The sequence below is a fragment of the Sinocyclocheilus anshuiensis genome, unplaced genomic scaffold (genome assembly GCF_001515605.1).
Source record: "Sinocyclocheilus anshuiensis isolate Anshui unplaced genomic scaffold, SAMN03320099.WGS_v1.1 scaffold80, whole genome shotgun sequence".
Taxonomy (NCBI): domain Eukaryota; kingdom Metazoa; phylum Chordata; class Actinopteri; order Cypriniformes; family Cyprinidae; genus Sinocyclocheilus; species Sinocyclocheilus anshuiensis.
In genome coordinates, this window is record NW_015554102.1 from 2,014,661 (window position 1) to 2,032,153 (window position 17,493).

Below are 17,493 nucleotides of genomic sequence, written 5' to 3' on the forward strand. Positions count from 1 at the left end.
ACAATAAAAGTGTCATTATTTAATAAAAATTTAAGAAAAAAAAATCAACCAACACTATCATGCCTGGTGCAATGAGTATTGAGGAACTGCGTGTATGTTTGAATGAGGATTCCATTCAAAAACATCATGAGTTTGGAATGATTTGTAACTAAATGATGTAAATGATGACCATTTTTATTTGTGGGTGAACTGACGCTTTAACTCCTGTGGCTCCAGGGCTGTCTATGAAGTAAGTGAACTGTCAGTTGGTTTGGCTATAAAGCACCTGCTTCATGATGAATAACAAAGCAACTGGTTGTTTTGCATGAATGTTTTATTGCTTTGGGGCCAAAAAGCACATACAAACAAAGTGGAGTCCCATTTCTCTACTCACAGTAAAAGTCTCTTTGAGAATGTTGTGGAAAATGAATTTACGGTGCTGCTTATGTTACTATGCTTACGTTCATTTGCTGGAACAATATAGCGAGAGTGCATGATACATGAACTTACCCTTTTCACAGATATGTCCATGAAGGTTATGGGAGTGGGTACCTGCAGAGATAAATATCATGAGAAACAGAACTAAAGGTACCGTTCAAAGTTTGGGGTCAGTATGATTTTTTTAAGAAGGAAATTAATACTTTTATTCAGCAAGGTTGCATTAAATTGTGACAGGCTTTTGTAATGTTGCAAACAAATGCTATTGCAAATAAATGTTGTTCATTTTAAATTTTAATTTATCAAACAATCCAGAAAAAATTAATTATGATTTTCATAAAAATATTAAGCAGCACAACCATTGTCAACATTTATAATAATAGGACATGTTTCTTGAGCATCAAATTAGCATTTTGGAATAATTTCTGAAGGAATCAAATGACAATGAAGGCTGCTGAAAATTCAGCTTTGCCAAATGAGATATTCTCACAAACAGACTTGAATAGTGAATATAAATTCACACCACATAACACCTATACACATTTTTAGGCTCACAGACCTTGAACACCTGCATTTCCTCCAGTGTGATCTCCTCATTGGCAAGAGTGTTACCATTTCCAAGTACGATAACCTTTAGCACAGTCCCAATATCTGAAGAGGTCAAAGGTTACAGTTATTCAATCAGTCACCCAGGGTTATAAACATACTTGAGTGTTAACTGAAGTGATGACTATCTGTCTTACCAGTGCCGATGAACATGACATCATAGTATCCGTCCTCGGCCTGTGTGCGGTCTACAGTGATATGTGTGAGCCTGTATGGGGCGCCGGTGCGGAGCAGCAGTGGTTTCCGCTGTGATGGGTAAATCGGGCGCCACATTAGTGGGTGTGTTCGTGCAAATTGCAGAACAGCATCTGGAAACTCCAGTGTGCTACGGAAGGCACGACCAGGCTGGGCTGTGATCTTACTGGGGCACACTCCTGGTCGCGGGTAAGGGACACGTCCTTCATAAGGTCCCCACTGATAGTCTGGTCCTTCTTTATGAGCAAATGGACCATTAAATGCCTCCCGGATATCAGCCATACTATAGACACACACTGCATAGCCCTGAAACACATTACTAGAGAGAGAAAATGTTCTGTTAAACTCATATACCCCTGATTTATGCCCTTAAAGAAACAGTTCATCCAAAAATGAAAATTTGTTGAAAATTTACTCATCTAACTAAGCCATTCAAGATGTAGAAGAGTTTGTTGTTTATCGGAACAGATTTGGAGAAATTTAGCATTACATCAGTTGCCTACCAATGGATCTTCTGCAGTGAATGGGTGCTGTCAGAATGAGAGTTGAAACAGCTGATTAAAGCATCACAATAATCTGATGAACAAACAAACTCATTTATATCTTGAATGGCCTGAGGGTGAGTAAATTTTCAGCAAATTAAAAATGTTGGGTGAACTATTCTTTTAAAAATGACAAGGCAATGTAATTTCATTATACATTTCAAACCCAACGGCAATTTTAAGTGTTTTAAAAATGGCATAAGTAAGGAAATGAGTAAAAATAAAAAGTAAAATAAAATAAAACAAATACAAAAATTCTAAAATAAAAATTTTGAACGTTAAAATGAATAAGGCGGCATAAAAATACATAAGAAAATGTTTAATCTACAATGATTAAAACAAAAGAAAATGTATATATACAAAGACTAAAACTGAATGAAATAATAGAGTGCAATCAATATGAGTTGAAGAACAACACAGTGATTTAAAAGAGGAAATGCACAGATAAACAGATGTGCTTTCAGCCTGGATTTGAGACAGACCTGATGGTGCTGAATATTGCGTAGATCTCTGGATTGGTTTCATCTTTGGTCCTTAACAGAAACACATCCTCTGCAAGACAAACACATACAGTCAAAGATCACACAAGGGTCGTAAGAGATCAAAATGATCTGAAGTTTATATAATATTGTATATAAAAAGAAGCCGAGGGCCTGTGTGTGTTTATTGTCTCACCCAGCTGGTGAAAGTGTGTTTGGATGCCGTGAGGTCCAGGAACAGAACACACCAGTCGGGCTTTAATAAATGTGCTCCACTTATTCACAAGAACCCTCTGCCCACCCACATCATTCTGAAACCACATAAACAATCAATCATGAGGCGTTAAATTCACTTCTGCACAACAGATCGGCAGAAAGTCAAATCCCAGTATCATTTACCCCCAGACCACACACAATGAACTTGTTAAAACAAACTATCCCTTCATCTCAATTTGTATACTATCCATCCTTGGTATGCAAGATTAGAATTAGTTCATTCCAAATCATAGTACACTCAAACTAGTATACCAAAAGCGCCACAAGACATCCATACATGCTTTTCAGCAAATATTTCCCACAATCCCTAGTGCAACAGAGTTTGTGACAGTTCTCACTTGACTTTTTCATCTGAAGTGGTTTAATTAAGGGGGTCACACACCCCAAACCTCTGTAATCTGAACCCTGTTTATACATAAACATTCAGTTGTAACTTTTCCCGTGGGAACAAGAACAGTTAAATATCAAAATATCTCAGAGAAGCGCCAGTTATGGAGATTATGGCACCGTAAGGGAAATACTGTTACGGATTCCCAAAAAGCAATGCAGCTGAGTTTACCGTGTCGAAGACACATGGGTGGTGTAAAGGATCTTAAATCTGTGTAATCAGTATATGTGGAGATAATCACCCTCTCTGCAGTGTAAGAGTGTGTGTGTGTGCGCGTGTGATTTGGGAATGTGCTGAAGTGAACAATGAATAGCAGTCAAAGTGACAGTAATGTGCGATTGACCCCAGCTCTTTGAACACTGACCTCTGAATGACAGAGGGAGATTTGTACTTCTCCCATTACTCTACAGAGCCTTGTGTGTTAGTGTGTATGTGTGTATGGGTACTGGGGTAAGGGGTGAGTGTTTGTGTGATTCAGAGGCGTGCAAACCATCCAACAGCTGTGCACATGTGGTTGAAAATAGGCAGGAGCAATCCAGTATACTGGCCTACTTGTGCCTGAATGTATGTATGTGGTTTGTCTCACCGCACACAATCGTCCAATGCGTGTGTGTATGGCTCCTTCATCGTCTCGCTCTGCGCTCTCTGTTGCTCTCTCAGTGAAGAAGAAATAAATTTTATCATCTTCTCTGTCTGCACTGTCAGGAATGAGGTGGGCCGCAATAAACCTGGGCTCTGTACATGCACAAACACACACATACACACTATTTTAATGCAGATCTGATTGTTTGAAGTATGCAAATCAATTCAGTTTGACTAATAATTATGAGAAATCATTACTAATTGGATGTTCCATCAATAATGAGCACTCATGTCCCAGGATTTAAAATACAGAAATACATTACAAAATATTACAGATTATATTTTAAAAACTATTGTTGTTAATAAATAAAGAGTAATTAACAATTGTAACATTTATTGTGTTAATTTAGTATTATTTATATATCAATATTTTGAATTACGTTTTTTTTTTGTTTTTATTTTCATTTTAGTCTAAGTTTTAGTTATTTTGTTATGTGCTTTTGTCATTTAAATTTTTTATATTTCTAATCTCTATCTAAAAAAAAAACTATATTTGTCTAACATATAATGTTTCTTTAGCTTTAATATATTTTTATTTGTTTTAGTTTTCCTTGAATGCTAGTACTTGAATTTTTTTATTTCAGTTTTTATTTCAGTTAGCTGCAGAGGCAACATTTAAAATTTTCATGTAAGTTTTGAATTTCAATTAACAATTAGTTTTTTAAGTTTTAGTTTTAATTGACAATAACAACACTGATTTTCACAACAGGGTTGCTACTAATAAAATGTATGAATATCACCATCCTTTCCAGCATAAAATTTTAAAATGCATAAGAAATAAGACTGAAAATTTCTATCAATATGAAAATTAAGTAATTTTGTACCGTGTAGGGTTTTCTGATCTGTCTCTGTTCTCATGGGCGAGCGAGTCCCTAAACCTCTCAAAATCACAGAGTCTCTCCCCAAAAAATCTGCAGTCAGACCGGTGTACAGCTCTCCACCTGAGAGAGAGAGAGAGAGAGAGAGAGAGAGAGAGAGAGAGAGAGAGAGAGAGCGCGCCTCAGATAGAGAGAGAGAGAGAGAGAGAGAGAGAGAGAGAGAGAGAGAGAGAGAGAGAGAGAGAGAGAGAGAGAGAGAGAGAGAGAGAGAGAGAGAGAGAGAGAGAGAGAGCCCTAAACCTCTCAAAATCACAGAGTCTCTCCCCAAAAAATCTGCAGTCAGACCGGAGTACAGCTCTCCACCTGAGAGAGAGACAGAGAGCATTGGAGGTCAGTGCAGAGAACTCAATCTCTTACATGAGAGGAAGGAAAAGTAAACAATTTTCTGCAAGAAGCCCCATTGTAAAATTTTTCATTAAATCAGCTTGATAACCCACCTATACACACACCTACTGTATAAATCTGGTGAAACCTGATATACAGTCAACTGTTTTTCAAAATCACACACACTTGGAAATATAAAATGTGATCATACCATTTTACTGTTATTTTATTGATACTTAAAAGCAATTTTTATAATTGAAAAAAAAAAAAACTGTAAAAATTGGACACACGTTGCCTCTATTGCCCATCAATTATCTGACAGGAACTCATGTGTACAGTATGTCAGTGTGTGAAAATATCTCCAAGGTCACTAACATGCAATCTTAAAAATCTGCCCCGAAATGTATTACATCTGGCAAAATGTCACGTGAGGAGAGCCAAGACTGTGCAGTGTTGTAAAGACACACACACACTGGGAGATCTGTCTGTGCCCCAGAAGACTGTAACACACCCACAAGACCCCCACAACACTAAACCTGGACTGAAGAACACCTCAAATTTCTCCCATCAGAGCAGTCAATCTACAATGGGCCATAATCTCAGTGACAACTGACAAGAAGAAACCTCCACCCATCACACACACGAGCCAAAATATACACACACACACACAAATGTGCTCTGACATACTTATAAACACACAACACAAGCATGCCATGGCATACTGAAATGTACACACTGAAATGTACCTGTGAAGGTGCTTGCGAAGGGTAGTTTGGGGTCATGGGGACATTTCCCCCTCCCATTCTGTACTGTAGTACGATCCAAACTGAACACATGCTGCCAAAAAGAAGTCAGAAAATTCACATCAATTTCACAACTCAACAATAAACTTGAGCTCACAAATGTCGGAATTTCTCTTGCTTGTGAAGAAATGTATTATTTCAACGACATATTAACTTGTGGGAAAAAACATTTATTATCAGTGTTGAAAACAGTGCTGCATAATACTTTTGTGAAAACATACTTTTTCAGGATTATTTGATGCAGCCTATAGGAAGATTAAAAAAAACAACATTTATTTTAAAAATAATTAATTATAACAGTAAGTCTTTGCTGTCAATTCAGATCAATTTAAAGTATTGATTGCTTACTGACCCCAAACTTTTGATTTGGTATTCTCTACCAGTTTATTGCGATTTGCTCGTTGTAGTTTGTGTCAAACTGACCGAATAACAGTGCTGGGGTTTAACTAACTAAATTTAGCAACACTACTAACTTTTACTTGCTACAATTATCAGTAACATGACTTCATAGTACTTCAGCTGTTTTCATAATACCGTAGCTCTTTAAGTAACAAACTGCGTTTTCCAACATGTACCAGAGAAGCATTGCACAACACTACATCATTGTTTTTCTTGTCACAGTCTATTATAGACAGAGCTTTACAGCCAGAAGAGCTGAGGCAATGACTGTGCTCTCATACACAATCCCTTTTCTCTTTGTTATACTGTAATAAACATTCAAAAATTTTTAAAAATGTGAAATTGTTTGTTCTGGTTTACATTTAACCAATTCAAATAAATGATCCACTGATTCCTTTAGTTAACTACTGTTATTGGTTATATTTATCATCAACGTTTCTGTTCAGTTCACCCTAATTGATATTTTTGTGCCAGATAAATACAAAATTTATTACACAATTAAAGAGATATAAAATTGTTCTTCTATTGAATATAAATGAAAATATTTTGAAGAATGTTTATATTCAACAAAAGAAAGAAACAACATGAGGGTGAGTAAGTGTTAAAGGGTGAGTACTGGGTGAACTATCCTTTTAAATAGTATAGTTAAATAGTGAACTATCCTTTTAAATAGTATAGTTAAATAGTGAACTATCCTTTTAAATAGTATCGTCTGACTTTGAGTTTCTAGGCTGTACCATATCAGAGATCTAAAATGTAATAATAGCAGTGCAGAAGTTTTACTGTCATTGATGTTAGACACTGTATGGGTGTGTCCGGTGGTGCCAAAGACAGCTGAAACCTCTGGTGCCAGTTCAGTTACACAATGTAGTATTGTCTGTTTGTCAGACATCTCTGGTGCCCTGTGCGACGCAGTTAAAACACCTCAAAGGAAGTAAAGAGAAGCTCTATTCAGAATACACACACACACACATTATTTTTCTATCCTCTGCTCTGAATCCTCTGAATTAATGTGTGTCTGTGTGTTTTTGCTTTGTATCTTCTCTCATGATCTTGTCTTGACCCTAAGGGCCGGCCTCTTAGTGGGTGACTTCTGAACTTGAACAATTAGATCTCTGATATACATAAGTAAATTAGATCCTCCTGATGTGCATACACAAACACACTATGTGTGAAGCAGTGGGAGGGAATGTTTGTGTGTGTGTTACCTCTCCACGGTGTCCGACGTTCACATACGCACACACGGGCTGGAAAGCTCCAGTTCCACAGGCCAGTAGATGAGTTCGGTTAAATGGCTGCAGCAACCGCACGAAGTTTGCACACTCCATCTGTACCAAACACACACAGAAAGAGTTAATGTTAAAAATGTTGGGTGTTTTGGTGGCAAATGAGAGTACAATCTTGATAATTACAGCACAATTACTTACACAAACATACAAACACATGTATTTGACACTGGACAACCAGGTTAAACTCATCAAGTGCAGTTTATAATCATGAGGAATTTTGGTATGTGTGAGTGTGCCCAATATTTCCCTGGAGTGTTTGAATGAAGAGTTACAAGTATTATCATCATTTTAATGGATCAGAGAAAAAATAGCAAGAAAATTATCCCTACTTGAAATTCACAGAAGACCAATCAGAGCTTTCAACATGGGAAAGAAGCACTTACGGTCCAATTACTGAAGGGTTCAGAAAGAGGAAGACGTCTCACACACACACATATAAACACACACACACACACACACTATCAACATGTACACACTCTAACTATGGCCACCAGCCTCATTGACTGTGTAGGGTCAAAATCAGTGGAGCATAAATTAACGAAAGGTCAAGGGTCATAAAAGATGCAGTCAGATGCTCAAACTGCGACCAGATGTTAACCAGAAGGACAGAGAGAGCGAGAGAGACCCAAAGCAGCAATGTACCAGTCACTTTCAATAAACAGAATAAAATGGAGCCTGAAAGTTAAAATATATATAAATGATAAAATACTGTATATTGTGCTGATTGTCAATCCCAGGAGGTCAAACTTTAATTTTCCATTAATTTTCTATGATTTATGGAATTTTTGCAGACATGTAATCAAAATCTGGGACAAACCTCATTTGTGATAAAGCTATGGGTAACACTTTAGTATAGGGACCAATTCTCACTATTAATTAGTTGCTTATTAGCATGCCTATTAATAACATATTGGCTGTATATTAGTACTTATAGAGCATATATTCTGCATGACCATATTCTACATCCCTAATCCTACCCAATACCTAAACTTAACAACTACCTTATTAACTATTAATAAGCAGCAAATTAAGAGTTTATTGTGGCAAAAGTTGTAGTTAATGGTTTGTTAATAGCGAGAATTGGACCTTAAAATAAAGTGTGACCAACTTATTCTATTAACCCTAACCTACCAATACTCTAATGAGAGTTAGTTGACATGCAGTTGCAAAGTTACTTAGAGTTGGCAGAATGTCTAAAGTGTACTATCAAAATAAAGTGTAACCCTAAAATGTCCCCATGTAAAGTGCCACCAGTCATTTTTGTGTGAGCTGTTATGTGGTACATAAAACTCAGTAACACTTTGTTTTAAGGTGTCCTTGTTACACGTTACATGTACTTACTATTATAATAACAATAAATTATGCATAATTACATGCAAGTAACACTAAGTCAAACCCTAATCCAAACCCTAACCATAAATACATGTAGTTAATTAATAACTCTTCGGAGTTCATATCTGTGTGTTGTTTCAGCGTTACACCAACTAAAGTTTAAATGAAAAACAAATATCCTGTTCAATTCCCTAACACATATTCACACACTGAACAGAGTCATTAAAACACCGCTGTGAAATTGCACTCACCTGTCACATCAAACAATACTGCCGGGACAGTCACCAGAGCGTGTAACCATGGCGACACCTCACATTTCCACTTTACGAGTGAAACATGCTAAACACTAACAGATGCAGAGTTTATCTCCATACAAGTGTGTGTGGAAGACCATTAGGGACAGAGGACAGGAAAGATTTAACTTGGAACATTATTAACATATTCATGGTGCTGAAAGAAAAAAGGGAGAGGCCGAACAAGAAAAAGAACAAGAAACAGAAATGTAAAAGAAAAAGAAAGCAAAGGGGATTTCGAAAAATGAAAGAATAACTGTGTTCTGTGTATTGGGACAGCCTTCTACGGTCGTTAGGTTTAAGAGACTCATGAGTCACACACAAACTTCGTTGGAAGCAAGACAACAATAAGTGAGTGGATCAAATCTCATTTATGGGCGTTTGGCTTCTTCTCTCCAGTCATCACGCCAACTGCAGCACACTCAGAGTATAGCTGAAGATGGACAGATGTTTTCGTTTGAAACTCCAGATTGAACCACATGAAATAAGGTAGAGAATCACACTAACCAAACATTCCAAAACAAACTACATTTGATGATTTCTGCTGTCATCGGCTGGATCTGGGATACCATGAAAGAACCTGACATATGAAGTATGCCAGCCCCCAACCAAAAAAAAGTGAATTCAGAACCAGAACCAGTTTTTCACTCACCTCGGGATCTTTCCCTTTGAGAATACAGTCCTCACGATTCCCAGGCAACGAAGGCCAGTGGATCTGGAGATAAAGAGGAAAAGCAGATTAAATTTATCATCTCATAAATTAAACACACACTAAGCAGAACTCTGTCCAACTCACACCCAGACCCAAAACAGATTTACTTGTTAACACTAAATAAACTGCGAGATCCAAACAAGACAAAATCAGATTAGCATGAACTCAAAATGGACAAATTTCCAATGATCTTTCCCAATGGACAAATCACGTCCTGCCCTAAATTTGTTTCTTGTTCAGTTTCATACCAAATTTAAAGCTAAAGTCAGTCATTTCTGTGCCAATAAAGTGCCACCAAATGAAATTGCAAAAATAATGGCTGTCTCCTGAACATGCCCCCGTCTGCCACTGGTCAGCCAAACAGATAGTCTCACCCCATTGGTTGAGCTGATGTTGCTGTGTCTGTGCACTCAAATAAACAGTGCAATGTTTAGAAAGCGCCACAGTGCCAGAGTTTACGCTCTTCAGGGAAATCAAGCTACAAATGGCTTACAAATTGACTCCGCTCATTATGTGAGGTAAAGTGAGTGTGTGTCTCTGAGGGTGGGTGTGCGACAAAAATGCTTTGTGGGTTTTTTTTCCTATGAATGTCAACAATAAAGATAGATTTATGAAAACAATAACTCTGAGAGTGTGAAAGTCACAAAAACCTATCCTGATGTTATGAACGATTGAGAAATAAACATAAACCCATCTGCTAAGTCCTCTATCCAAATATATATACAGTGATTGCACATCCTGGCACATTCATTTCTCATGTGTCACAGAACAGTCTGGCACACAACCGCTGTCACGTTCAGACCTCACAAAGACTTTTGGGTTTATTTATACAGATCTGCAAACATATGCAAGCATAATTTCATAAGTTATATGGTCCTCTTCAGCAAAAAATTAACAGAATATAACACAATTATAATTATCAGTTTGTGTTATTAGATATATCATTCACACATTAAGATTATTTTTAAGATTCAAATACGATAATGTATTGTTAAACAGTGTTCCTGTAGCTCAAGCAGGAGCAATGCCAAGGTCACGGGTTTAATTCCCAGGGAAATGATGTACACTTTGAATGCAGTTTAAGTCATTGTGGATAAAAAAAAAGTGTCTGTCACATGTGTAAAATGTAGATACTGCCTGGACTTGTTGACTAATCGACCTCTTTGCATCACATGACATTTACAAATCCTCAGAGGTGGACAGTAGTGAAGTATTTTTACTTTACTCAAGTAAATTTAAAAAGTATCTGTAGTTTATCTTTGGAAAAATGTTTTTCTTTGGAAAAACTTTACTTCACAACATTCCAAAGTATAATGTCATATTTTTTATTGCACTTAATTTCATAAATAAAAGTTGTTGTTTGTTTTACCTTTAATACTTAAGAACATTAAAAATGTAGTATTTTCTTGTACTCAAGTAAATCTTTGAATTACTTTTACTTGAGTAAAAGTAAGAAAGTAATAGATTTCTAATGTAATTAAGTATTAAATGATATTTAATATGAAACGTAGTGCAGTAAAAAGTACAATATTATGCTTTGGAATGTTGTGAAGTAAAGTTTTCTAAAGAAAAACACTCTGATAAAGTACAGACACCTGAAAAGTACTTTTACAGCAGAGTAAAAATACTTCACTATTGTCCGCCTCTGCAAATCCTTCTACCTCTTGTAAAATGCCAGATTTCTTTGAATTGATTGATTGTTTGAATCTGTTCCAGCATTCATATGATGAAATCATTAGTGAGTCATTTGTTTTTATTTACCCTTTCAAGCGCTTACACATTTCGACATTGTCTAAATCCGGAACCTGTAATCAACTACGTTACCAAGCATCCTTCCTTTGAATGAAAGCATTTCCTCTTTCCTTAATTAGTAATCACCTTTATTCTTCAGGACACTTGGACTAAAAATAGTCCAAATGTGGCTGTCGTTGAGTTGTAGCGACCTAAAAGGTCATTATTAATGATAAAACACTACAGAATACTATAAATCCATGGTGTGAAAGAAAGGGCCCTGGCTCACTCATTCAGGTTTTTAATTTGCTCTGGATGCACCATGTTTAAGATTAACCAACCTCTATTAACCATGGGAGAAACGCTGCATGGTTAATCCAGGACCTGATAGTTCTCTGAAAAGAATGAGTGATTTATTCCACAAACTGAACTGAGATCAGCTGAGATGAAGACTGCAGAGCATGGTGATTAGCAGTAAATACATGCCCAAGAGGGAAAAGGAAGTCTGATCAGGGCTGAGTAATTTTTCCCACTTAAAGAACAACATCATTAATCACTGCTTGATTTCTGTGGCACCTTCCCCTTCGGCTGGGACGCTTTACTGATAACATCTGCAAAACAATCTTGCACACGTAAATTTACGCATCTTAACATCCTCATTTTGTTTTCTGGCTAAAAAAAGGTGAAAAACATTTTCTGCACCTTGTTATTGTAGCTTAATTTTTGTAAATAAATTCTCAGTATAGAAGGTAGTATCAGTGAAAACACTGTGGCCAGTGGTAGTACGGTGGCCTTACAGAATGCATAAGGGTCTAACAAGGCAGAAAACGTCTGTCCTTGAGCCAAAGGTCAAAGGGTCATAACCTCAGATGTGGCAGCCACTCCCATATGTCTATCACCATGCCAATGCACTTCCTCTTCCTGTTCATATCCTTTAACAAGGCCACACACAATGATAAGTTCTTTGGAAACTACATACGAAAACAACCACACTTGTTGAGGCTCCAGTGACTTGAGTCAAAACATATTCACATGGAGGCTTTAATTAAGCTCAGACACACACATATACAAAGTTAATTGCACAGGGAAAAACTGCCAAACCCTGGAGACAAGTAGTACCAAAGCACTTCTGCATTTACAGTCCATTTAGTTCAGTGCCTATTTACACACTGTGGCTCCTCTCATAATTCACAACTTTATTTTATAAACTACACCACAAAGGTGTGACAATAATATGAAAAAGGGCAGCAAACGCTGAACTTGTAAAATCAAGCAAGACCATTTATGTGTTTATATGTCTAGGTGTGGTCTAAACAAGTCTTTGTCACAAGTGTGGCCAGTTTATATGAATTTAATGTGTGTTTGTGGACAGCTGTTTTTGTGTAATTTTTAGTAAACATTTTTATGGATGAGAAAAGAGATCAAAAAACACCACAAAGAAAGTCTGTTTTAATATGTGTAGCACATTAAGATTATAGTACCAAATTTGGCTTATAGACTCATCAAACTAAATTTCATTAGTTTATATTTATGAGAAAGTAAACATTTTTAATAACATGTTTTGCCTGCTGTCTGTGACAGAAGACCTGAGCTCTAAAAGTTCCTTTGGAGTTTTTAATAAACTTTTGATAATATGTACAATACTCTAATATTATATTGGTATATAGACATTTTCACAATGATGGTTTTGTAAAAATAATTTTATAAATATTATTTTAAATAGTTATGTTTACATACATGCATAAACAAACTGAATGAATGAATGAATGAATGAATGAGGATTTGGGATGGTGGTGAGATGCCAACAGAATTTCCAAACCAATGCTAGATGGATATTGACTATTGACTAGTGGAATGCATCTGGCTGTTTTAAAGACACATTGTCAAGTCAAAAAAATTCAGCTTTTAAAAATGTATCTTAAGACACGTGCATTTTTTCCATTCTGTTGCAGTTCATCTAGTTTTTTAAACACAAGAATGCATCATATGTGAACAGGCCGTTACATGCCCCTTTACTAATCATATGTAAAATGTTTCAGCACATGTAAGTGTCTGTTGATTTTATCTGTGTCTGTAGATAACAGTCTCCAGTAGAGCAGACTGAATAACATGACACCTCTCACTAACAGACCCTCATTCACCTACATAATCACTAGCACTTTTTCTCTCACACCTGTGTTCTCCATAGGCAGCTTATTATCTTAACCTTATCGCAATGATAGCATGTGTTACCTCTTTAGCATCATGTGTATGATCCAGTCTCAGTGAGTAGAGAACATCCTTCCCTCCCAGGAAAAGCCTGTCGTGATATTCATCCAAAAACACAGCCGACAAGTGCAGATCTCCATTGAAACCACTGAAAATGGAGGTACGGTTTGTGGCCAACAGATCTGTGGGAAAGGGAGAGAGAGAAAGTGATATGCATTATGAATGACACGACAATGAACACCACATTTCAACTGAAAAATGACAATAAATCTGTCTCTACTAGTCAAAGCAGATTTATGAGGAGAAAATGCAGAAAAGAGGACACTCATCTTAAATCCAGAAGAGCAGGAGAAGCTTGTGGAATGTGACTGATGGGAGTTCTCTGAGAACTAAACCACTCTTTATCTGTTTCTCTTGTTGTCAATTAACTTTAATTGTGCTTTATTGGCATGACTATTTGTTCAGTGCTGCAAGTCAAAATATTACGGATTGCAAGTTTACATCAGCTCTTTTTCCAACATTTTTCCCGGCATTTTTATCCAAACTTGGCAAGACTTTGCTTTCTGTTGAAACTGTTAACATCTCAGAATCTTAAACAATGAGTAATAACTAGCTGATACATTTCAAAGTCATACACAGTGAAAGCATTGCATTGCATGAAAGCAACAATGTTGTATTGCCAAAAAAGGCAGACAGAACATATCTGATGTTTAATATTCAGTAATGTGGAGAAGGATTTTGAATCAATGAGGTTTCAGTCATTTGTCAGGGCTATTCTGTGCAACACAACAAAAATATCAATCACGTGACCAATAAAATGTGCCGTTACTCATCACTTGTCGCTGTCAGTTGGGACAAAAACTGAGACTTACATGGAAGAGATGGAACAGTTTATGTTGTACCTGATTAGGTAAATATGCGGTCACATTGTTTGAGTTTAAGTTGGTTACATGAATTCGCCATATAAAAGTAATTTTTGTGTGAGCTTATTGACAGTTAATGACAATTGACCAATTTGCCATTGTGACTGCATCTTAAGGGTATGATGGCATATAACAAACAACAAAGAGTGAAAGAATAGTGGAAATTAGACTTTGATCTTTGGCCCTAAAATGAGCTCAAGGTCCTGTATTAGATCATTTTCAGTGTGTGTTTGTGTGAAAAGCATGTACATAATCCTCTTAGAACCAAATTTGTAAAAAGAAACCAAAGAAATATAAACTAAATATAAATGAAGACAAACCATTCTACTGTTTTTATAGAAAGCTTATTATAATTACTTCAGATTAACCAAAACCCTAGAACAATTGAATAAAACATAATTGATTTTTTTAATTTTTTTATTATAAGTTTTCCAGATGGGAATGCCCGCCAAATGCCCCCATTTTTGTCATATTTTGCCCACTTTAAACTATAGATAAGTACTGAACACACACACCCCCACAAACACATTCTCATGTTATCTTTCTCTAGTATCCTGAAGTTCAGCTCCACACTCCCTCCACATTCCCCTCATATAATGTGTGGTTGGACAGAAAAGAGGAGTGGAGAAAGAGGGTGGCACGTGTCTTAAGCCGCTAATGGGGCGCCGATGAAAAGAGCACAAACAGAAGCCAAGCACCCAAGCCAAATGTTAAACCACAATTACAAAAACGCACACACATGCAACAACAACATTCACAATCCACTCCTTTATATAAATCAATTAAAACTCTTTCTCAGCCATTTAAGGAGTTTACCAAAAGACTTTTGGATTTTAACAATCATTGGTAATGAGGTCAAAATATATTCAAACATAGTTCTGGGGTTTGACACTGTGTGAGGTTTTTTGATATAAACCTCAAATAAACTCACAAGCTGAACAAAAGAAAAAGAGTTCTTCATTAGAGTGATCTTGCGTGCAAGTTTCACAATGATACAAAAAACTTTTAAGGGTTTGGTTTCCAGAAAACAGACTCCAAACAGTGAAATACTGACAAAGACAAAATAGCACACATATACAGTCACAGATCACTGCTATTTGTCATTTAGCAGATGCGTTTCATCCAGCAGCTACATATAGGAACTATAATTGCAATGAACCCCTGAGGTAACCTGTGGTTTAGTGCTCTACTCAAGAGCACAATAGTGGCAGATGATCTTAAGTCATGAATCAACCCTGTGTTCTCCATAAACACACGCATATGAAGACAATTACCAGTAAATAAAACAGTCATATACATCTGAAGAAATTTAGAGTTACAACTTCACATTCTTTTACCTTTTGTTCTTATAATATATCTTAAAAGAGATGGGAATCATAAGTAATGATTTCAGATTTGATTCCCAATAATCATTTTGGCTCCTTCACGGTTTCATCAAATATTATTATGTATGTTTTTTAGTATGCTTACCATTGGGAAAGTAATTTCAAATAAATAAATAAATACAAATATTAATAAAAAAAATAAACTGAAAACTATTCTTGAGCAACACAGCCTTTTTTATATAGAAAATACTGCTGCCAAACTCATAATGTGTATCTTTAATTACATGTTGTCACATGAACAACCAGTCCAAACTACTGATTCTCTAAGCCAGCTCATATGTTCAGGACTCGTTTGAACTACGCTTTACGGTTTTCATTTACAAAGCTTTTCATTACGGAAACTGTTACTGTTCATACTGGATGTTTTTTATTCTCTAATAAGAATCGACTCATCAAATCATTCGCTCTGTATTTGTTTGGTCACATGTTGACAGTAGCGCTGGAAATGCTTTCAGAGTATTTTAGCACAGCATTCTGTCAGTATTACAGAAGAGGACTTGCAAGAAATCTTACTGGATTTTATGCGCTGCAAATGCCACCTGCTCCAAGGTGAACATTTCTCACATGCATACACACACTTACAGAGTATAGTGTAAATTGCACAGGTAGTCTGGAATCTTTCCCGTAGCTGTGTAAATAATCTGCTCCTTTCAAATAACAATCACCAATTTAATGACATTAAACATAACAAAATGACAACCTGAGACTACACAGAGGTTTGAGTTGGCAAGCACTCCCTCTATAACACACACATTGCATTTCGTGGTCATCCTCCAGTGTGACAGTAAGAGGCTGTATGTGTGCCAGTAGATGTGTAACACATTGGAAAAGAACTAAACATGTAGCATTGGTGTCAGAATAAATGACGTAGTTACAAACAAGTGCTCAGGGTTTGCCTGGTTAGCACAGGCCAGTTATAAGATGTCGTAACTCCACCAACTGCTGACAAATCATCTTTCAATAAGATGAATGGGAATGCTAATGGATGCTCTCTCCAGGTATTATAGGCTTCAGTGGTTATACTGTACAATACACAGACAAACCTGATAAAGATACAGTTCATCTGATGCATGTTTTCTACTAATCCTACAATCTTTACATTATTTAGCTTATAATCACATCTGTTGTGTGCAAGATAAATGAGAAAAAGAGAAGGATGAAGAGATGAGAAAGGCTAAAGAAATGCAAACCAGAGTTTAGGGTGTGTTGAACTGCAGTGACATTATGCTGTAGATACAGCACAGAAAAGGTATACCCTTCCTCCCTTTTTTATCTAAACTCTTTTTCTTACATCAGTAGGCTTTCTACACCGTGGCAACCCACCAACTTTCTAAACAACCATTAATAACACACACATGCTTGTTGGCATCTGGCCTACCTTTTAGATTTTCGCTTACTGGTAATGAAGTGAATGTAAATGGAAGAAGAGAGAGGTCTTACGTTAGAGCCGACTGGGCTGTTTGCCTTAAAGTGTTAGTTCATCCAAAAATGAAAATTAGGCTGTGTTTTACTCACCCCCGATGCATCCTAGGTGTATATGACTTTCTTCTTTAAGACGAATCCAGTCGGAGTTACATAAAAAATTGTCTTTGATCTCTCAAGCTCTATCGTTGCACTCAGCGGGTGTTGCAGTGCTTCGGTTCAAAAGACGTGAAATAAAAAGCACCCTTC

General features: G+C 36.5%; 1 protein-coding gene across 1 annotated transcript in view; it reads right to left on the reverse strand.

The window, feature by feature from the left end:
* Positions 1–17,493, reverse strand: part of sema3bl (sema domain, immunoglobulin domain (Ig), short basic domain, secreted, (semaphorin) 3bl) — a 37,673-nt gene that overhangs the window by 10,499 nt on the left and 9,681 nt on the right. Inside the window, exons 2-12 of the mRNA XM_016462001.1 lie at positions 13,539–13,696; positions 9,516–9,578; positions 7,158–7,277; positions 5,494–5,584; positions 4,370–4,486; positions 3,490–3,638; positions 2,436–2,550; positions 2,243–2,312; positions 1,161–1,537; positions 977–1,068; positions 490–531 (exon numbers count right to left, since the gene is read on the reverse strand). Of these exons, the coding sequence (XP_016317487.1) occupies positions 490–531; positions 977–1,068; positions 1,161–1,537; positions 2,243–2,312; positions 2,436–2,550; positions 3,490–3,638; positions 4,370–4,486; positions 5,494–5,584; positions 7,158–7,277; positions 9,516–9,578; positions 13,539–13,696 (1,394 nt within the window). The remainder of the gene's footprint in view (positions 1–489; positions 532–976; positions 1,069–1,160; positions 1,538–2,242; positions 2,313–2,435; positions 2,551–3,489; positions 3,639–4,369; positions 4,487–5,493; positions 5,585–7,157; positions 7,278–9,515; positions 9,579–13,538; positions 13,697–17,493) is intronic.